Source organism: Meriones unguiculatus, chromosome 16, assembly GCF_030254825.1.
Source record: "Meriones unguiculatus strain TT.TT164.6M chromosome 16, Bangor_MerUng_6.1, whole genome shotgun sequence".
NCBI classification, from domain to species: Eukaryota; Metazoa; Chordata; class Mammalia; order Rodentia; family Muridae; genus Meriones; species Meriones unguiculatus.
In genome coordinates, this window is record NC_083363.1 from 32086087 (window position 1) to 32102332 (window position 16246).

The 16246-nt window shown below is 44.9% G+C and overlaps 1 protein-coding gene across 2 annotated transcripts in view; it reads left to right on the plus strand.

Annotated features, from left to right (window-relative positions):
* The window catches only part of Kif6 (kinesin family member 6), a 285962-nt gene that overhangs the window by 91077 nt on the left and 178639 nt on the right, over nt 1–16246 (plus strand). For both annotated transcript variants that reach the window (XM_060369640.1, XM_060369641.1), the window contains 3 exons: nt 4132–4338; nt 11067–11210; nt 12116–12202. In XM_060369640.1, coding sequence (XP_060225623.1) covers nt 4132–4338; nt 11067–11210; nt 12116–12202 — 438 coding nt within the window. The remainder of the gene's footprint in view (nt 1–4131; nt 4339–11066; nt 11211–12115; nt 12203–16246) is intronic.

Here is a 16246-nt window from a genome sequence, read left to right on the forward strand (position 1 = left end):
TGCCTAAATGGTGCCATCTGTTCTCAGGCAATTTCAGAAACAGTCAAGTACAGTTTTTACCTTTAAAAGGACAAGGGAACGGGCATGCCCAGAGGCACAGAGACTTCCCTAACCAAACATGGAACAGACATGGGTACATCCAATGACACGGCACCGCATAAAGAGCACACATGGAGGTCTAAGGACATTTTATCTAAGAGGACACCAACAGCTACATCATGTAGAAAGTATTTATGAGACAGAACTCAAGGCATGGGTTCCTACAGCATGTTACTGCGTTCAAATGCAGGCTCCATAATCCCCGTGAAAGGCCTAGGCTTTGTTGCTCTTTCAGCATTAGCAGCTTGGAAGGCAGAGGCCGCTACTGAGATTCCTTTGTGGGATTCCCTCGCTCCACCTGCTAATTGACTTTCAGTTCAGTGGGTAGAATTTATTGTCACATGGACATAACAGGAGAGTGAAACCTGTATTTAAGTTCTGCCAATAATTTCCAGCTGCTTCCAGAACACCTCAAGTCAGGTTCTATATTTGAGTTTGTGGTTTTTACATGCAGTTATTTGCCCGCCCACTTCAGCAGGAGAAAGAGAGAAAGAGGAAGAGAGAACTCACATGCTGGCTAGATTTGAGTCTAGTTATGGTGAAAACAAGTGATGGGCCACATTTTCAGCCTATTTAACTTGCTCACTGCATCGAAAGCTTCAAACTATTGCCAGCATTTTGACATCTGTGTATTTTGCTAGTTGGTGTAAATCAACCATGGTGTGTATCAAGAATTTATATAGACAGAAAGAATTTCTGATTTAAAACACATCAACGTATGTTTCTCCATCTGTGTGTACACGTATCCACACTGAAATTCTTTGCTTCAGATCTGAATGGCCCTGAATTCATTCATATGACTGTTTGTCTTGAACATTCTGTTTGTTTTTTTTTTTTTATTGATAGCACAATGCTGCTTACTCATTGCTTGCAGTTTTAGATCATTATTAATTCTTTTCTTAGAGAAAATATAACTTCCCCAAAATATAGAGGATAACAGGGCCAGTTCTTGATGTTTTCACATTGTTGATTCAGAATTTTCTCCTAAAGATTTTTAGATAAAAGAAAGTGCATTATTCAGTCCCTGAGAGAGTCCTTGTTTCTTCTAAAACCTTGAGAACCAGTCTCTCTCACCATTCTTGTATTCTAAACTCCTGTCCCTCCTATCCATTGTAATGACCCTCTGAGTTCTTCCTACAGCATGCAGGGCCATTTCTAGCCCCAAAGTTACAGCTCTTCCACATCCCTGCCTCAAAACACTCCTAAAGGCCCAAGAACCAGTCAGGTTTACACACCAATTCTCCCACTTCTCAGGACCAATTTTCTATCTTAGTTGCTTTTCCTGTTGCTGTGATAAAGTACTCAGCTCACAAAGGAAAGGGGTTGCCGAGATCACAGTTCTAGGCTCAGTCCATTATGGCGGGGGAATCATGGGAGCGGGAGCCTGAGGCAGCCATTCACATTGCGACCTCGATCAGGAAATGCAGGAGTGGAGGTGAATGCTTGCTGCTTGACGCTTGACGCTTGACTCTGTCTTATGCAGTCCAGGATTCCCTGCCTAGAGAATGACCCGCCCACAGCTGAGGTGGCTTTTCCCACATGATTCCCTGCAGCCTAGCGTAGGTGATTCTAGAGTCTGTCAAGTTGATCATCGACACTATCGCAAGCCTGTCACAGCTAAAGCATGAGTCCCTTTGTTGGCCTTTCTCTTCCATCCTTCCAGAAGACCACCGCTATCATTGATGCTCTGTAGCCTTCTGGACTATAATTTCTTATTTTAATGACATAAGTTCAAAAGTTACAGTTGCATATATAGTTAAGAGTGCCAATATTATGTTCAGATAAAGTCCATCACAGCATTTATAGCATTCTTTCTAACTTTATTTTTTCTCAGCCACCTATTTTACAAATGTATTATCATTTATGACAATCTTTTCCTAGTCTCTTTTCTCCTTTGTCACAGGTGTCTATTTAGGCTGTACATCTGGCACCAATTTTTTGTTATCCTAAAGACATTGAAACTGCTGTTCTACTTTATGTATCTCCTGGTACACCTTCTCATGACTTCTCCGTAGGAAATAGATATAGTGTTTAATCACTCTCATGGGGATTTTGCATTTGCAGTATTGTGACATATTGCTAAATTTCTTTTTAAACTATTATTAATTTGTATTCCCATCAGCAGTATATGAAAATTTTTATATCCTTATGACTCCACCAGAACTTGTTTTCTTCATTTTGGTAATTTGTAGCCTGGCGGGCTTGGAATAATTTTTCTTTATATTTCTAAGATCTACAGTAATTATTTTAACTTTGAGCAGTTTTTCAAATGCTCATTAACTATTTTTCTTATTTCTTTGAGCTATCTTGTCATCTCCCTTTCTCATTTTTTCTGAGTTTTTTTTTTTTTTGTTGATGTTGTTGATATTTTAAAATGACAATTACTACTTTAGAGGGATTACAGTATGCTCATTCTTATCTTGATGTCAAAGTTGTGTTGTTGTTATATTTATATACATTTAGTCCATTCTGGTGTTTCCTCTTTATTTATTTTATGTACATAAACACTCTGTTTTCATGCACACCAGAAGAAGAAATCAGACTCCATTGCAGATGGTTGTGGGCCACCATGTAGGTGCTGGGAATTGAACTCAGGACCTCTGGAAGAGCAGACAATGCTCTTAACCTCTGAGCCATCTCTCCAGCCCTCTGGTTTTTATTTGTAGACACAATATGAAAGCCATCCTCATTGTGTTTGTGTGTGCACGTGCACAAGCATGTGGATTTATGGTGAATTCATGTGTGTATGTGCGTATGCACACATATATGCAGGTGTGTTCACCTATGTATGCATGTGTGAAAACCAGAGGTCACCATCAGTGTCTTTCTCCGCAACAATTCTTATATAATAATTCTTTATAACATCATTGTCTTTGTTGCCATTCTGAGTAATTATGTTTCCTGATAAATTCTTGTTGGGCTATTCGGACTTAACTGATTTCACATTTTGATCCTAGTAAACTTTTTTACTCATGTGGGTGTGTGTGTGTGTACATTCATCTGTGAGTATGGGAACAAGTATGGAGGTCAGGAGACTACCTCAAGCCTTGGCACTTACAGGATGCTTTTAGCGCCAGGGCACACCCCAGGCTCACCAGCACATGACCTTCTAGGGTGCTCTTCTCCCATCCAGCCTTAGGAACAATGGGACGACAGACATGCTCTACTGTACCTGGATTTATGTGGGTTTTGGGATTCAGACTCGGGTCCTTATGCTTGTGTCTTCATTGAGCTATTTCTTCAACCTGGATTTTTGATTCCTATCAATTTGGTTGCAGATACACGTGCATTTTCTAGACAAATCTCCCTAGTTTCCATTCAAGAATGGCATGCTCATTCCCTCTTTTCCTATGACTGTGCCCTTCATTTCTAGCTGTCTTGAATGTAGCTGTGATATTGGGCCTCTTTGCTGTGGGTTGGTTAGCAATTGAGATAATGAAGTGTCATAACACACACATTTTTATGTGTTTCTCTCTTTCTGTGTTGTGTGTGTTTCTGTCTCTCTCTCTCTCTCTCTCTCTCTCTCTCTCTCTCTCTCTCTCTCTCTCTCTGTGTGTGTGTGTGTGTGTGTGTGTTACACTGTGCCTGTGCATTTGGAGGCCAGGGGTTGACGGGGTCTCTCACTGATGTGTTAGACTCTGGCCAGTGAGCTTCTAGAAACCCACCTGTCTCTGCTCACAGACACATCACCTTGCCAGGCTTTTTCACATGGGTTCTGGGAATCCAAGCTTAGCTCCTGCACTCACATTGCAGGTACTTTACCAATTTAGCCAGATCCCTATCCCCAAAAGATTCCATATTTATCCCAGTAGGATACCTTTGTCACTTTCTGAATCAACCCATCCCCATTTGCTACCAGTCATCGGCAGGCAAGAGCACAGTGAAAAGAATAGACTGAGGATTTCCCCCGTAAGTGTTGGCTTCAGGGGAATACCTCATGATTACAAATCCAGTTTAAAATCTTTTAATATTCTCTAAAGGTTTTCACTAGTCAGCCTATTACACATTTTGCAATTTCTTTTTTTTTTTTAGACTCCAATGAATCAAGCTTCAACCCGATCACACTGCATTTTTACTGTTCACTTGACCAGCAAAGAGCCCGGATCTGCCACTGTCCGGCATGCTAAGCTCCATCTGGTTGACCTGGCTGGGTCAGAGCGTGTTGCGAAGACTGGAGTCGGAGGCCTGCTCCTGACAGAGGCCAAGTACATCAACTTGTCACTGCACTACCTGGAGCAGGTAAATTGGGTGTAGTGAGCTCTGGTGTAGACACATGTGTTGCATGTATTTTATGGTACACATTCTAGTCTCTGTTTTTGCTTGCTTTTTAATTATGATGAAGTATTCGTAACAACATCTATCCTTTTTCATAGTTTAAAAACTGTTTCTTTGCATGTGTGTGCATTTGCGCCTGCGCCTGCACCTGTGCAAGCAGAGATCAGAAGAGGGCACCAGATCCCCTGAAGCTGTGGTTGTGAACTGCTCAATATGGGTGTTTGGAACTGAACTCTGGTCCTCTGCAAGAGCAGTAGATGCTCTGAAGAGCAAAACCATCTCTTAAGTCCTGATTTTTCATCCTTTTTTAAAGTGAAGAGCTCAGTGGCATTAAGTACATTCTCAAATAATGTGCAACCACGGCCATTAGCCATCCCTAGACTTTTTCAACCAGAAACTCGGGATCCACGGAATGAGAACACCCCTTGTATTTTTAATCTTTAGCCTCTGTTAACTTGTACTTCCCGTCTCTCTGACTTTGCCCAGTCCAGATGCTGCAGGTGGCATCATTTCGTGTGAGCCCTTTGGTAGTTGTCTTGGGAGGGAATAATCCCACAGTTGCCCACATAGTAGCATATATCACAGTTTCATTCCTTCTCAAAGCTTGATGGAATACATGCCCTTCGTTTGTTTATTTGTTGATCCATTCAACATCAGTGGGCTGCATCTGTTCATCGGGAGTAGCACTCCCACAAGCACGTATCTACTAGTGCTTTGTAGACACGATTTCATTTAAACCCCACAACACCGTTATTCTGGAAGTGTTAACTTCTTCATTTCACAGATTGCAAAAATTTGTCACCTAGTAATAAGGAGGATTTGATCTGAGGTTTCATTGGGTCCAGCACTGTTGCCTTATTGTCTGTACCGTAAATTTACTTCTGGACATGAATACAGGTGGCAAATGGTCTGGGTTTTTTGTTTCCATTTTTCTAGTTCAACTCTCTGAGAATGTAGCTCAGAGGTGACCAGTATTTTTTCAGTTTCTGCTAACTTCATCTGGTCATACTGCTTCTGCTTTGTGGCTCTCTTAGCCTGGGCTTGTCTTGAGATACCTACTCCATCCTGACTACCATCCACTAGCTGCTCTGTTCCTAATTTTTGAATGTGAATTCGAAAGAAAGAAAACTCACCCAAAATTTAGCTTCATAAATCTTCTACCCCAGATCTCCATCTATAAAATGAAAAGTCTGGATGGAGGATTCCCTGTGTTACTTTCTTATTCCTGAATGCTTAGCCTAAAAGATTTGAGGGAAACGACAATAAAAGTCCCTTTTCTTTAATGCCTAAGAAAACCTGAGATTAGTGTCTTGACGATTCTGAACATTCACGGGGCTGAAAAGGCCATGCCAGAGGAACCGCCTGAATGAGATGATATGATCACGTTTATCCATGAGAACCCCAGGGAGGCAGCACCTTAGGTGAGGGCCTGGAGATGCTGGCCACTTTAGTGCTTTTGAGAGGAGTCATCAGCCCTAAGCACTTTCTTGTTTAAATATTCCACACCAGTTATACTGATGAAGCTTTTTGCTTAATAGGACATTTACCAGAACAATGATATATGCCCATAATGGGCTGTATTCAAATTGCCTTATTTCAAAGAAATGTGTCTATGTGTTCAGATGGCAGCATGGTTTCAATTCCCATTGTGTCCATCTGTTCATACAAAATTATATTCTTTAGCTGAGTCAAACTTTCTATGAATTGTAATCACTCAGAAACATTCACTCCACACCCATTTTCTTCCTTTCTTCCACACAATCACCTCAAAGTCCTGACTATCACTAAAATTATTCCAATTCTCATACCTCTTTGCTTAACAATCCCTGTAAACATTCATAATGTCTATGTGGCATTTGCTTTTTCATTAGTTAGTTATCTAATGGATATTGATAAAGGTCTTATAAGGGTCAGCGTTAATCGTGAGCTTGGTACAGCCCAGAATCAGCTGGGAAGGAAAGCTCAGTGAAGGATTATCTGTATTGGGTTGTCTCATGAACATGTCTACTGGGGGAGTTGTCTTAATTAATTTCATTGATCTGGGAAGATCTAGCCCGTTGTGAGTGGCACCATTCCCTAGGCAAGGGGTCTTGAACTATATGAGAGAGGAGAAACTGAGCTTGAGTATAAGCAAGCAGGCATGCATGCAGGCATTTCCCTCTATTGACTACGGGCATTAGGTGACTAGCTATCTGAAGTTTCTGCCTTGACTTCCCCCAAAAACTGATTGACAAACTAAAATAAGCCCTCCTCTCCCATGAGCCACTTTGTTTTGGGATAGTTTGTCACAGCAACTGACATGCGAATAGGACAGATCTATAATGTGCCGAGGGTCATAGTGCAGCCCTCCCCCAAAGGGTTCCTGTTCTGAAGCAGAGGCTTGCATTAGGCCCCTGTAAGTACATGGCTGCACCTCAGGTGGGAACTGTGACAAATAAGGAAAAGGGAGAGACGGAGGAAGTTAAGAGTTAATGATGAAATGAGGAGTGAGTGGGAGGGAGCAAGGCACAGGTGGGGTAGGGCAAGGCAGGTCCTGGGAGCTATGAGCCCATGAGCAACTCACCCAGCCCAGAGGACCCTTTACTCCAGGCTAAATGACATTCTTGTGACTCTCACCTCTTCTGTTTCCTTCCAATCCACTGCATTAGGACAGCTGTTAACCATTTTCTCTGAGATCCAAGTGCCTTTGCAAGCAAGAAAACAGGAGTTTGGGAAGCTGCAGACATGGCCATGGATCTGAAGGGTTTAGTGAGGCGGGAAGAGCTGCTGGTGAGTGGGTGGCAGGGCAGAAGAGAGTAACACTCGGAAATAGTGAGAGAACCAGAGCACTCACATCAGTAAGAGTAATAAAAAGAGTGAGGAGATACTTAATGAAATCACATAGCTCATGGACATTTGTGATCAAATTATTTCTGTGTATATTTTATTGTGTGGCTAAAGAGATGGGGCGTATAAAGGAGCTTAGTGTAACTGCCTCGCTCGTCCACTGCCCTGGAAGCTGTGGGTTGTACTGGGCATCGGGGTAAACGCCTCCCTGAGAACAAGCCATGTATCACGAAACCGGCAAACTGGCGAAGCATAAGAACTTTCACTGTTCCTTTCCGTGACAAGCACCATGATCAAAAGCAACTTAGGGAAGAGAGGGTTTGTTTCAACTTCCAGGCTACAGTTCATCACCGAGGGAACTCAAGGAAGAGACTCAAGCAGGACTTGAAGCAGAAACCATAAAGGAACTCTGCTCGCTGGCCCACTCCCCGACCCATACCTGGCTGGCTTTCTTATACAGCTCAGGCGCACCTGCACAGGGCATGGTGCCGCCCACGGTGGGCTGGGCCCTCCTACATCAGTCAGCACTCAAGACAGTTTCCCCTCCCCTAAATAAGCGCACGGGTCAATCTGACCTGGAAAAGCCCTGGATTGAGAGTTTCTCCTTAGTAACTCCAGGCGGAGTCAGGTGGACGCCTAATGCTAACTAGGGCAGAACGCCTGCCTACAAACACCACAATAAATGGTATCACTTGTAACTGTGATAGTTAATGACACCCTTGCTCTCTCCATCTCAGTATAAAATCAGGGGCGAAAGAGGAACTGATTTGCTAGGTTGCCTTGCATTGGTTTAAACTTTTCTCACAGAATTCTAGTCGTCCTGGTGGTTGTAGTTGAGAGAACTCACACCTGCCAGCACTCAGCCAGCCTGGCCTTAGTGACTCCACACTTTTAAGCGATTAACGTCCAGTTTGCCAGAATACTGTTGGTTTTGGAGTTCTCCTTATGTATGCAGCACTTTTTTCCAAAGAGTTTCCTCAAAAACATTTTAAGCCACAATAACAGGGTACCACTTGGCCCCACAGCCCGAGTTCGCATGAGGAGAAGAAAAGAGAGCATGTGTACTTGTGCTAACTCTAAACCTCAACAAGTGCTCTGGGAGTGACCTGGGGTCTCCAGCAGCCCAAACAGCGAGTGAGAAACCACTGGGAACAGTGACTGCTCCTCGCCCCATCAGAAAGCGAACGGGGTTTCCTTCAGCCAGTTCCATAGCACACGTGGCTCCTGCTGCGTTTCGGGCATGTTGGGTTCAGGAGTGAAGGTGCTGGGCCAGTGCCAGTCAAAACTGCTCCCGTGTTTGCTCGTTTTCAGAAGACATTTTTCTGCACTCTTCTGAGCTCTTTAAAGGAAAATCTTGGAGGCTACAGCAACAGCTCAGCGGTTAAGAGTGCTTGCTGCTCCTGTCAAAAGACCAGACTTCAGTTTCTAGCACCCATATCGGGTCACTCCTGACTGCCTATAATTACAGCTCCTCTGACGCCCTCTTCTGGCTTCCATGGGTACCTGCTCAAATTCAGTGAGACACACACGTACACAAATACATACATACACACATACATAAATGTAAGAGAAGGTCTTTTAAAAATAAGAAAGCAAACCTCTTAATCCATTGAGTAGCTGAACTGTTGCTACCAGGCTGGTTTCCAGGTCCTTCAAGGTATTACTAAATGTGATGTGAGATTCCTTTCTTTCTTACTAGTGGAATATGTAAAGAATCTTTGCCATTGTATTTATATGCGACATTCAGAGTAGAAGCAAACATTACACAAGAGACCCAAGGGGGCTGAAGGAAAGCTCAGAAATTAGCCTCTGTTCTGGCTCCCAGCACCCACGCCAGGCAGCTCACAGCCTCCTCTAAGCCGGCTGTTGGGGAGCCAGTGCCTTCGGTCTCCAATGGGCACCTGCACTCCTGCACATACACTCACATTTGGGTGTACACACAGAGCCCACACTCACACAGGAATAAAACATGAAATAAACAACACGGAGTTGGGCCAATAGCTCACGCAGTAAGTGTTTGCGGAGTTTAGTGCCAAGAATCCATGCGGTGAGGAAGGTGTGGTCTCTGCACTGGAAAGTGGGCACAGGTGGAGCCCGGTGGCTCAGTGGGATCCACACCAGCCTACGCGGTGAGCTCCAGGCCAGCGAGAGGCATTGTCGCCAAAAATCAAAAGAAGAAACGAGGAGGAAAGATCTTTGGAAATGACATTCTAGGGATTGTCCTGTGGCAAGCACACACACAGACACACACAAGCACACACAGATACACATGTACACACACACCATACACAATTACCACATATACACACATCATACTCACACATACCACATACACCTCTCTCTCTCTCTCTCTCTCTCTCTCTCTCTCTCTCTCTCTCTCTCTCTCACACACACACACACAAGCTGTCTGACCCCTCTGCCCTCTTTCACTGCAGAGTCCATCCCAAGCCCTCTCTGCTTGCCCACATCACATCCCTTCTCTGGGTCCCTCTTCAGGCCTGCCTTGGCTCTGTGTGGCCTGGGCCCACTGTGATGCTCCGGGAGACCTGCTCATGGTCCTCTCTCCAGGAAATGGGCCAGCCCTACACCAAAAGCAGACACTCCTGAACACTAACACAGCATTGAGTGGCTTCGTGTTCAGTAACTGCCCCAGAAATTCCCTCCTGATCTCTCTGTGTGTGACTATGTACACATGACTGGGTGCACATGTGGAGTCAGAAGAAGATACTGGCTCTCCTCTATCACCCTCCATCTTGTTGCCTCAAAACAGGCTGTCTTGCTGAAAGAGAAGTTCACCATTTGGCTGGGCTGGGCTGGCTGGTAAGTGACCAGCTGTGATAGCTAGGACCCGCCTGTCCTGTGTCCACCAGTGTTGAGGTCACAGGCATCTACAGTTTGACGTTTAATTATTTTTTTTTCTTGTAAAGTTAGTCCCTTCGTGGAGCGGATGTTGAGGTGTCTCTTCTGGTGGGGAGCACCCAGCGCCCATCCCAGCTCTAGGGATTTGATCCTTATTGGCCAAAGCAAACTGACGCCTTCCTCCTGGCTGCAGTGATCAACCTTCAGATCATATAGGGACCATGATGCTCACCAGAGAAGCTCAAGATGAAAGGAAAGGAAAGGAGTCTGCTCTCACATAACTTACGAATGAAGACATGTAATGTCAGGGGTGTTGGCCGCCATCCTGTGGCTGTGAGGTGGCTAACCTCTACCACATGGAGGACAGTAGAGATACAAGCATAAACCCACTACCCTTTTGGGTCATTTGTAGCCCACAGCTTTCCTTTTTCCACCCCTCCTGGCGGAGACCAGTATCACTTACATTTTCTGTAACTTGCAAGCAAAATTGAGTTCATTAATATTCAATTCAGTATCACCAAGAAGGTTTATAAGCATATTGCTTGTGTCACCCATATCAGTGTCTTCCAGAACTGTAATGAATACTGGCATTTATCTTATGAAAGAGCTTCCAATGGGGAGGATGATGAGATGCTTAACTGAGGTTTTGTAAGCAGCCATGCTGCTCACTCTTTGTGCAGCGGGCCTTGGAGGCCAGGAGAAGGTGTGGAATTGCCGGGAGCAGGGGTCACGGGCAGTTGTGAACCACTCAGTGTGGGTGCTAGGAATTGAACTCGGGGCCGCCGGAAGGAGAGCAAGCGCTCTTAACCACTGAGATGTCTCTCCAGCCCTGTTTTTGTTATTTTTACACTGAAAGCTCTTGTTAAGCTGACTGGTCTGTGCCTGAGCCCGGAGGTCACCTGTGTGTAGTTATCGTGTCTTTTGTTTGTATTTTCATGATCGAGAGTCCGCTGCCCGGGGTGCCTTTCTTGCCCGATTCGTGCCAACATCTGTTCACCTTTGCACAGGTCATCATCGCCCTTTCGGAGAAACACCGCACCCACATCCCGTACAGGAATTCCATGATGACCAGCGTGCTCAGAGACAGCCTGGGAGGGAACTGCATGACCACCATGATCGCAACGCTGTCTCTAGAGAAGAGGAACATCGATGTACGAACTCCCTCTCCCGGACATCTCGGTCTAGGTTTCTGTCTCGGGGTGGTGAGGTGGAGCTGGGGGCCTGGGGGAGTCTGCATCTCTGGAGCAGCACTGACGTGCCCCCTCAGAGGCAAATCCACCTCAGGGATCACAGCTTGGGGTTCTCTGCTGGTGTCGTAATCAACTCATGCGCGAACCAGCCACAGAAGAATGCCTTGAAGAAGCCACGTGTGCCAATCTCAGCAGGCCTGATGCTTGAAGAGAGAGAAGGAAATCTCAGACTTTTCCTGCTCAGTTTTCCCTCTACTGATGAGAGCTGGCCATCTCAGAGCCGTCCTGAGAGCTGGTCCTAAACTCTCAGCGATGTTGGCACCCAGGATGCTTTGCCAGGGGATACTGCCAAAGGGCTTCCCTGGGTGGCCATGGAGTTAGCTGGAATCTTGTAAGAGTCAGCTTAACATTTTGGGTATAGACACTCTCGTAAATAGTAAAGCAAGGCAGAAAGGTACATCCCAAGACAGTGCCAAGCCTTCACGGTGAAAACCTCTCCTGTGGTTTATTACGGATACCTGCTGTGTGGTCTTGCATACTTGTGGATTATGGTACCTCTGTGGCTATGACTGTCATATGAAGTTCTAGTTTAAAAGAGTTGAGTGCATACCAGTTGCCTCTTGGGACGCCAGGAGTGCCTATATTTTTGGCATTTGGCCTTTTACCAAGCCAACACCATTTTGAAAATATAGAAAATAGTATCTTAGTGTCAATCCTCCCTCATGTTGAGGTATACTTATCTATTGTGTATTTTCCAGACATCTTACTCTTTGGGTAACTTTTTCTGTTAATGGGAATTAAGCTTTATCTGGAGAGAAACGCCATCATATTTTAAGAAACTATTTTTTGCATTCTTTATTCTTTAGGAGTCTATCTCCACCTGCAGATTTGCTCAGCGAGTGGCCCTCATCAAAAACGAAGCCATCCTCAATGAAGAAATAGATCCCAGACTGGTAAGCAATGCTTGTTTTGTTTTTTTGTTTTTGTTTTTGTTTTTTTTTTTTTTTTTGAGATCAGGACTTGCGTCGCTCAGGATGGCCTTGAACTTCATTTGCAGGTGGGGAGAACTTTGACCTTCTGGTCTTCCTGCCGTCTGATTGCTGCAGTTGCAGGCATGCCCTACCACGGCTGGTTTGCATGGCGCTGAGATAGGACCCAGGACTTTGGGCATCCTGGGCATGCCGTCCAGGCACTGAGCTACACCCCAGCTCCAATAAGAAACTTAACTTCGTAATTGGGCTTAGATAAATGTATATGCTCACCATAACTATGTGTGGGTAGCTGAAACTGGCTGTGGGCAGTGAGTGTGTACTAAGCAGTGTTGTAGGTGCCAGCCTGCATTCGTTGATGTAACCCTCGAATCCTAGGCTGGGATGTTCTGGCTGTCTCCATGGATAGCAAGATTGAGGCACAAGAGCGTGAAATAACTTCCTCATGGTCCCAGTGAGAGCAGGTAGCTGAGCCCAGATAGTCAGCTCAAGGGCATCTTCTTCATGACACAGTGTGGTCCATCCCGTGGACACACCCAACAGGTTGGCATGCACTACAATGGGAGAATACAATTATATTTATACTAAGGCCTTAGCCATTCACAAAACATCAATGTTCGCTTTTAGACTGAGTAACAAGTCATCTTTCACACACCTCATAAAGAGAGAGAGAGATGTGCAAGCATCCTATTACTCTATCGTTTCTTAAAGGTTAGCTATAGTTGGATAGTTTCGTGAAAAAATTATCAGTTTTCTTGGTTTTATAAAAATAACTTCTGCGTTATCAAAGCAACTTTTTATGCAAGGGAATCACAGAAACATAATTCAACTACTCACCTCGACTATAACTTTTCCTTTGTGTTTTGTATGTTCTCTGCAAAGGAAAAGCAGGCAACACTGGAACATCTCAGGCCAGCTTCCAAACTGTGATTAAGTGTCTCATATTTGGCAAATCCAATGATTAAGGTTGTATATTTTTGAGTTACCCAGCTTTTCTCATTCCTCTAGAAAAGAAGCTCATGTGACCTTGCAATATGCAGAGTTCAAAAATGTGAAATCTTGCCAACCTCATTTTCAAATCTCTCAAACTCAACATGTGATCACTGAACACTGATCACTGCTGTGTTCTGAATTCCTTCTTCTCCATTACCTGCCCTCCCTGTCTATCATCACTCCACTGAAAGCAGAGGCAAAGGAAGGGAAAAGGATAATGAGGCCGCCTGCTCTGCCCTGTTAGCCTCAGGGAGCCTCCCTTGCCCTGATGGGGAAGTCAGTGTGTGAAGCAGGAGCTTCCCTGCACCCATTTCGGTCAGACCCCGGCACCACAGAGTTCTAGGTGATGGAGCAGAACACAAAAGCAGATTCAAGAGAAACTGCACCCCTAGGGGATGTTGTCTGTTGTCCCTGGCCCTCCTGCCTCCCGAGAGCATCACTGTGGCTGTGCCTCTCCTTCCTGCCTCCCAAGAGCATTGCTGTGCAGAACGAGAAAGGCCCTAACAAAAATTAGTTCACAGTTTATGGAAAACAAACATATAAGACATTGGGAGCACTCCTTTACTTTCTTTAAATTTTGCTGGAGAGACTTTTCTTTGAAGGATCTGAAGGCAGAGGACATCAGCACGTGTTTGATGTGGGTCTGTGAGAGGTTTAAAGCAAAGAGATCAAGAGCAAAAAGCTAATAGCTGATAATTGAAGCAATTGCTGTGGTTCTTCCTGACTGACAAGTGTGGCTTGCTAGTCTCTGTAGCAACGGCACCCCAGCCACACACTGCTGCTTATTACTGTAAGGTGTGAATCGTTCCTGAAATACAAGTGACAATCAAATATTTGTCCTAGGGGACAGAAGAGATGGCTCAGCTGTTAAAAGCATTTACTGATACTGCAAAAGACCCAAGTTCAGTTCCTCACACTCCTGTCAGGTGACTCACCACCGAGGGAAGGTGGCTACAGCCCCAGGAATCCTTAGGTCCTTCGCTCACATGCACATGTCCACGCAGAGGCGTAATCTCTAAAATAATAAAATCCATCTTTTCGAAAGAAGTGGTTTTAAAAATCACTCAAGATTTATCTTGGCTGGTATTTCCTGTGTCTTACTCTGAGAGTTTAATGAGGAGTATGGTGTTACCCTACATGATGAGAGTCACCAAACACTGGTACTTCAGAGTGACATGGACAGATTCTGAGGTAACTGGGCATGGGCCAGGATCTCCCCTGATGCCTCTAGGTCCATGGGCAATCTGTGGGAGACATGGCTTCGGTAATCTCAATCCATGAAAATGAAGATTTCTGTTCAATAGTAGTTTTGATAGTAGTTTTGCCTTGGAAATCCTTAGAAATTACTGAACCAGGAGGCAGCTCGGTTGGTAAAGTGCTCCCTATGCAAGCATGAAGACCTGAGTTTGATCCCCAGAACCCAGCTAACAAAAGCTGGTGTGAGAGCACACCCTTGAAACGCTGGTGCTGGGGAGGAGATATAGGATGATCCCTGGGGCCCGTGCACCCCACGTTCATCCACAGCCACAAAGACATAAACACTATAGTATCAGTCTCAATTTAGGAGAGGTAGCAAAATGAATGACTCAGTTCTTGTCCAAAGAGTTCTAGTCTATAAGGCTTGAAGGTTTTTGACAGTGTTTCTTGAAAAGATGCCTGCAAGTAAAACCCATGACACTGTGCATTAAAATAAAACTTCTGGAGCATGTGTCCAGAATACTGTGGTAATTTGGAGGGTTGCAGTCAAGATAGCCTAAAACTCGGCTGTATGGAGTTTTGTAAGCATCTTCCGAACATGTTACCTGAGGGTGAGAGGAGCCCATGAACAGATGGTGTTAACAAGGGGATGAAGGTCAAGATCCTGCAACTCTGTAATATGGACACTGGACCTGAGATTTCTGTTTCTCTCCCTAACATAAAACCAGTGAAGAGGGAGCCAGAAAAAGAAATCTATTTCCTGACCTGGAGACACCAGGGAAACCTTCTGTCATATTCTGGACTCCGGTAGGACAGATGGTACTTTCTTCAAAATATGTTTTAGTGTGTGTGTGTGTGTGTGTTGGTATGTGCACCTGAGTATAGGAACCCGTGGAGGCCAGAAGAAGGTATTAGATCCCTCAGAGCTGGAACTAGAGGCAGTTGTGTGCCCCTAAGATGAGTGCTAGGAACTGAATTTAGGTTCCCTGAGAGAGCAGCACTCACTCTGAACCAGCTCTCTAGCCCCACAACTAGTATCTTCTTGTGATTGAAAGCCTTACCCCTCCCTCATATAGTTTGAATCACATGTACAAAAACCCCTTGGTCTAAGCAAACCCAAGGTTGTCTTTTTTGGTTTTTTTTTTTGTTTGTTTGTTTGTATTTGTGTTTTGTTTGTTTCGTTATTTTGAGACAAGGTCTCACTCTGAAGGCCTGGCCACCCTGGAACTCACTCTGTAGATCAGGCTGGCCTTGAGCTCACAGAGACCCTCCTGTCTCTGCCTCCTGAGAAGTCGATCCCTAAATAAAGAAGTTAGAGAATAAACAGACAGACATATTGGAAAGGGAGTGGAGCTGTGGGGACAGGAAGAGCTAACGTTAGCGCAGTTAGCTGGTTTGGGGGATCCAGTTTTCAAGGTTGGGGCACAGATGGATTTCCCACCTTTAACTAATACCCGAGGTGCAGTGCTGGATAGATTTATGCCAACTTGACACACGCTAAAGTCATCTGAGAGGTGGAACCTTAGCTAAGAAAATGCCTCCAATGGGCAAGCCTATAGGGCATTTTATTAATTAGTGATTAATTGGAGGTGCAGCCCATTGCGAGTGGTGTCATCCGCGGGCTGGTGGTCCTGGGTTCTATAAGAAAGCAGGCTGAGCAAACCAAGGGGAGCAAGCCAGTAGGCAGCGCCCCTCCATGGCCTCTGCATCAGCTCCTGCCTCCAGGTTCCTGCCCTGTTTCAGTGCCTGCCCTCACTGCTTTTGATGCTGATATGGAACTGTGAGTGAAATAAACCCTTTTCTCCACCAGTTCTTCTG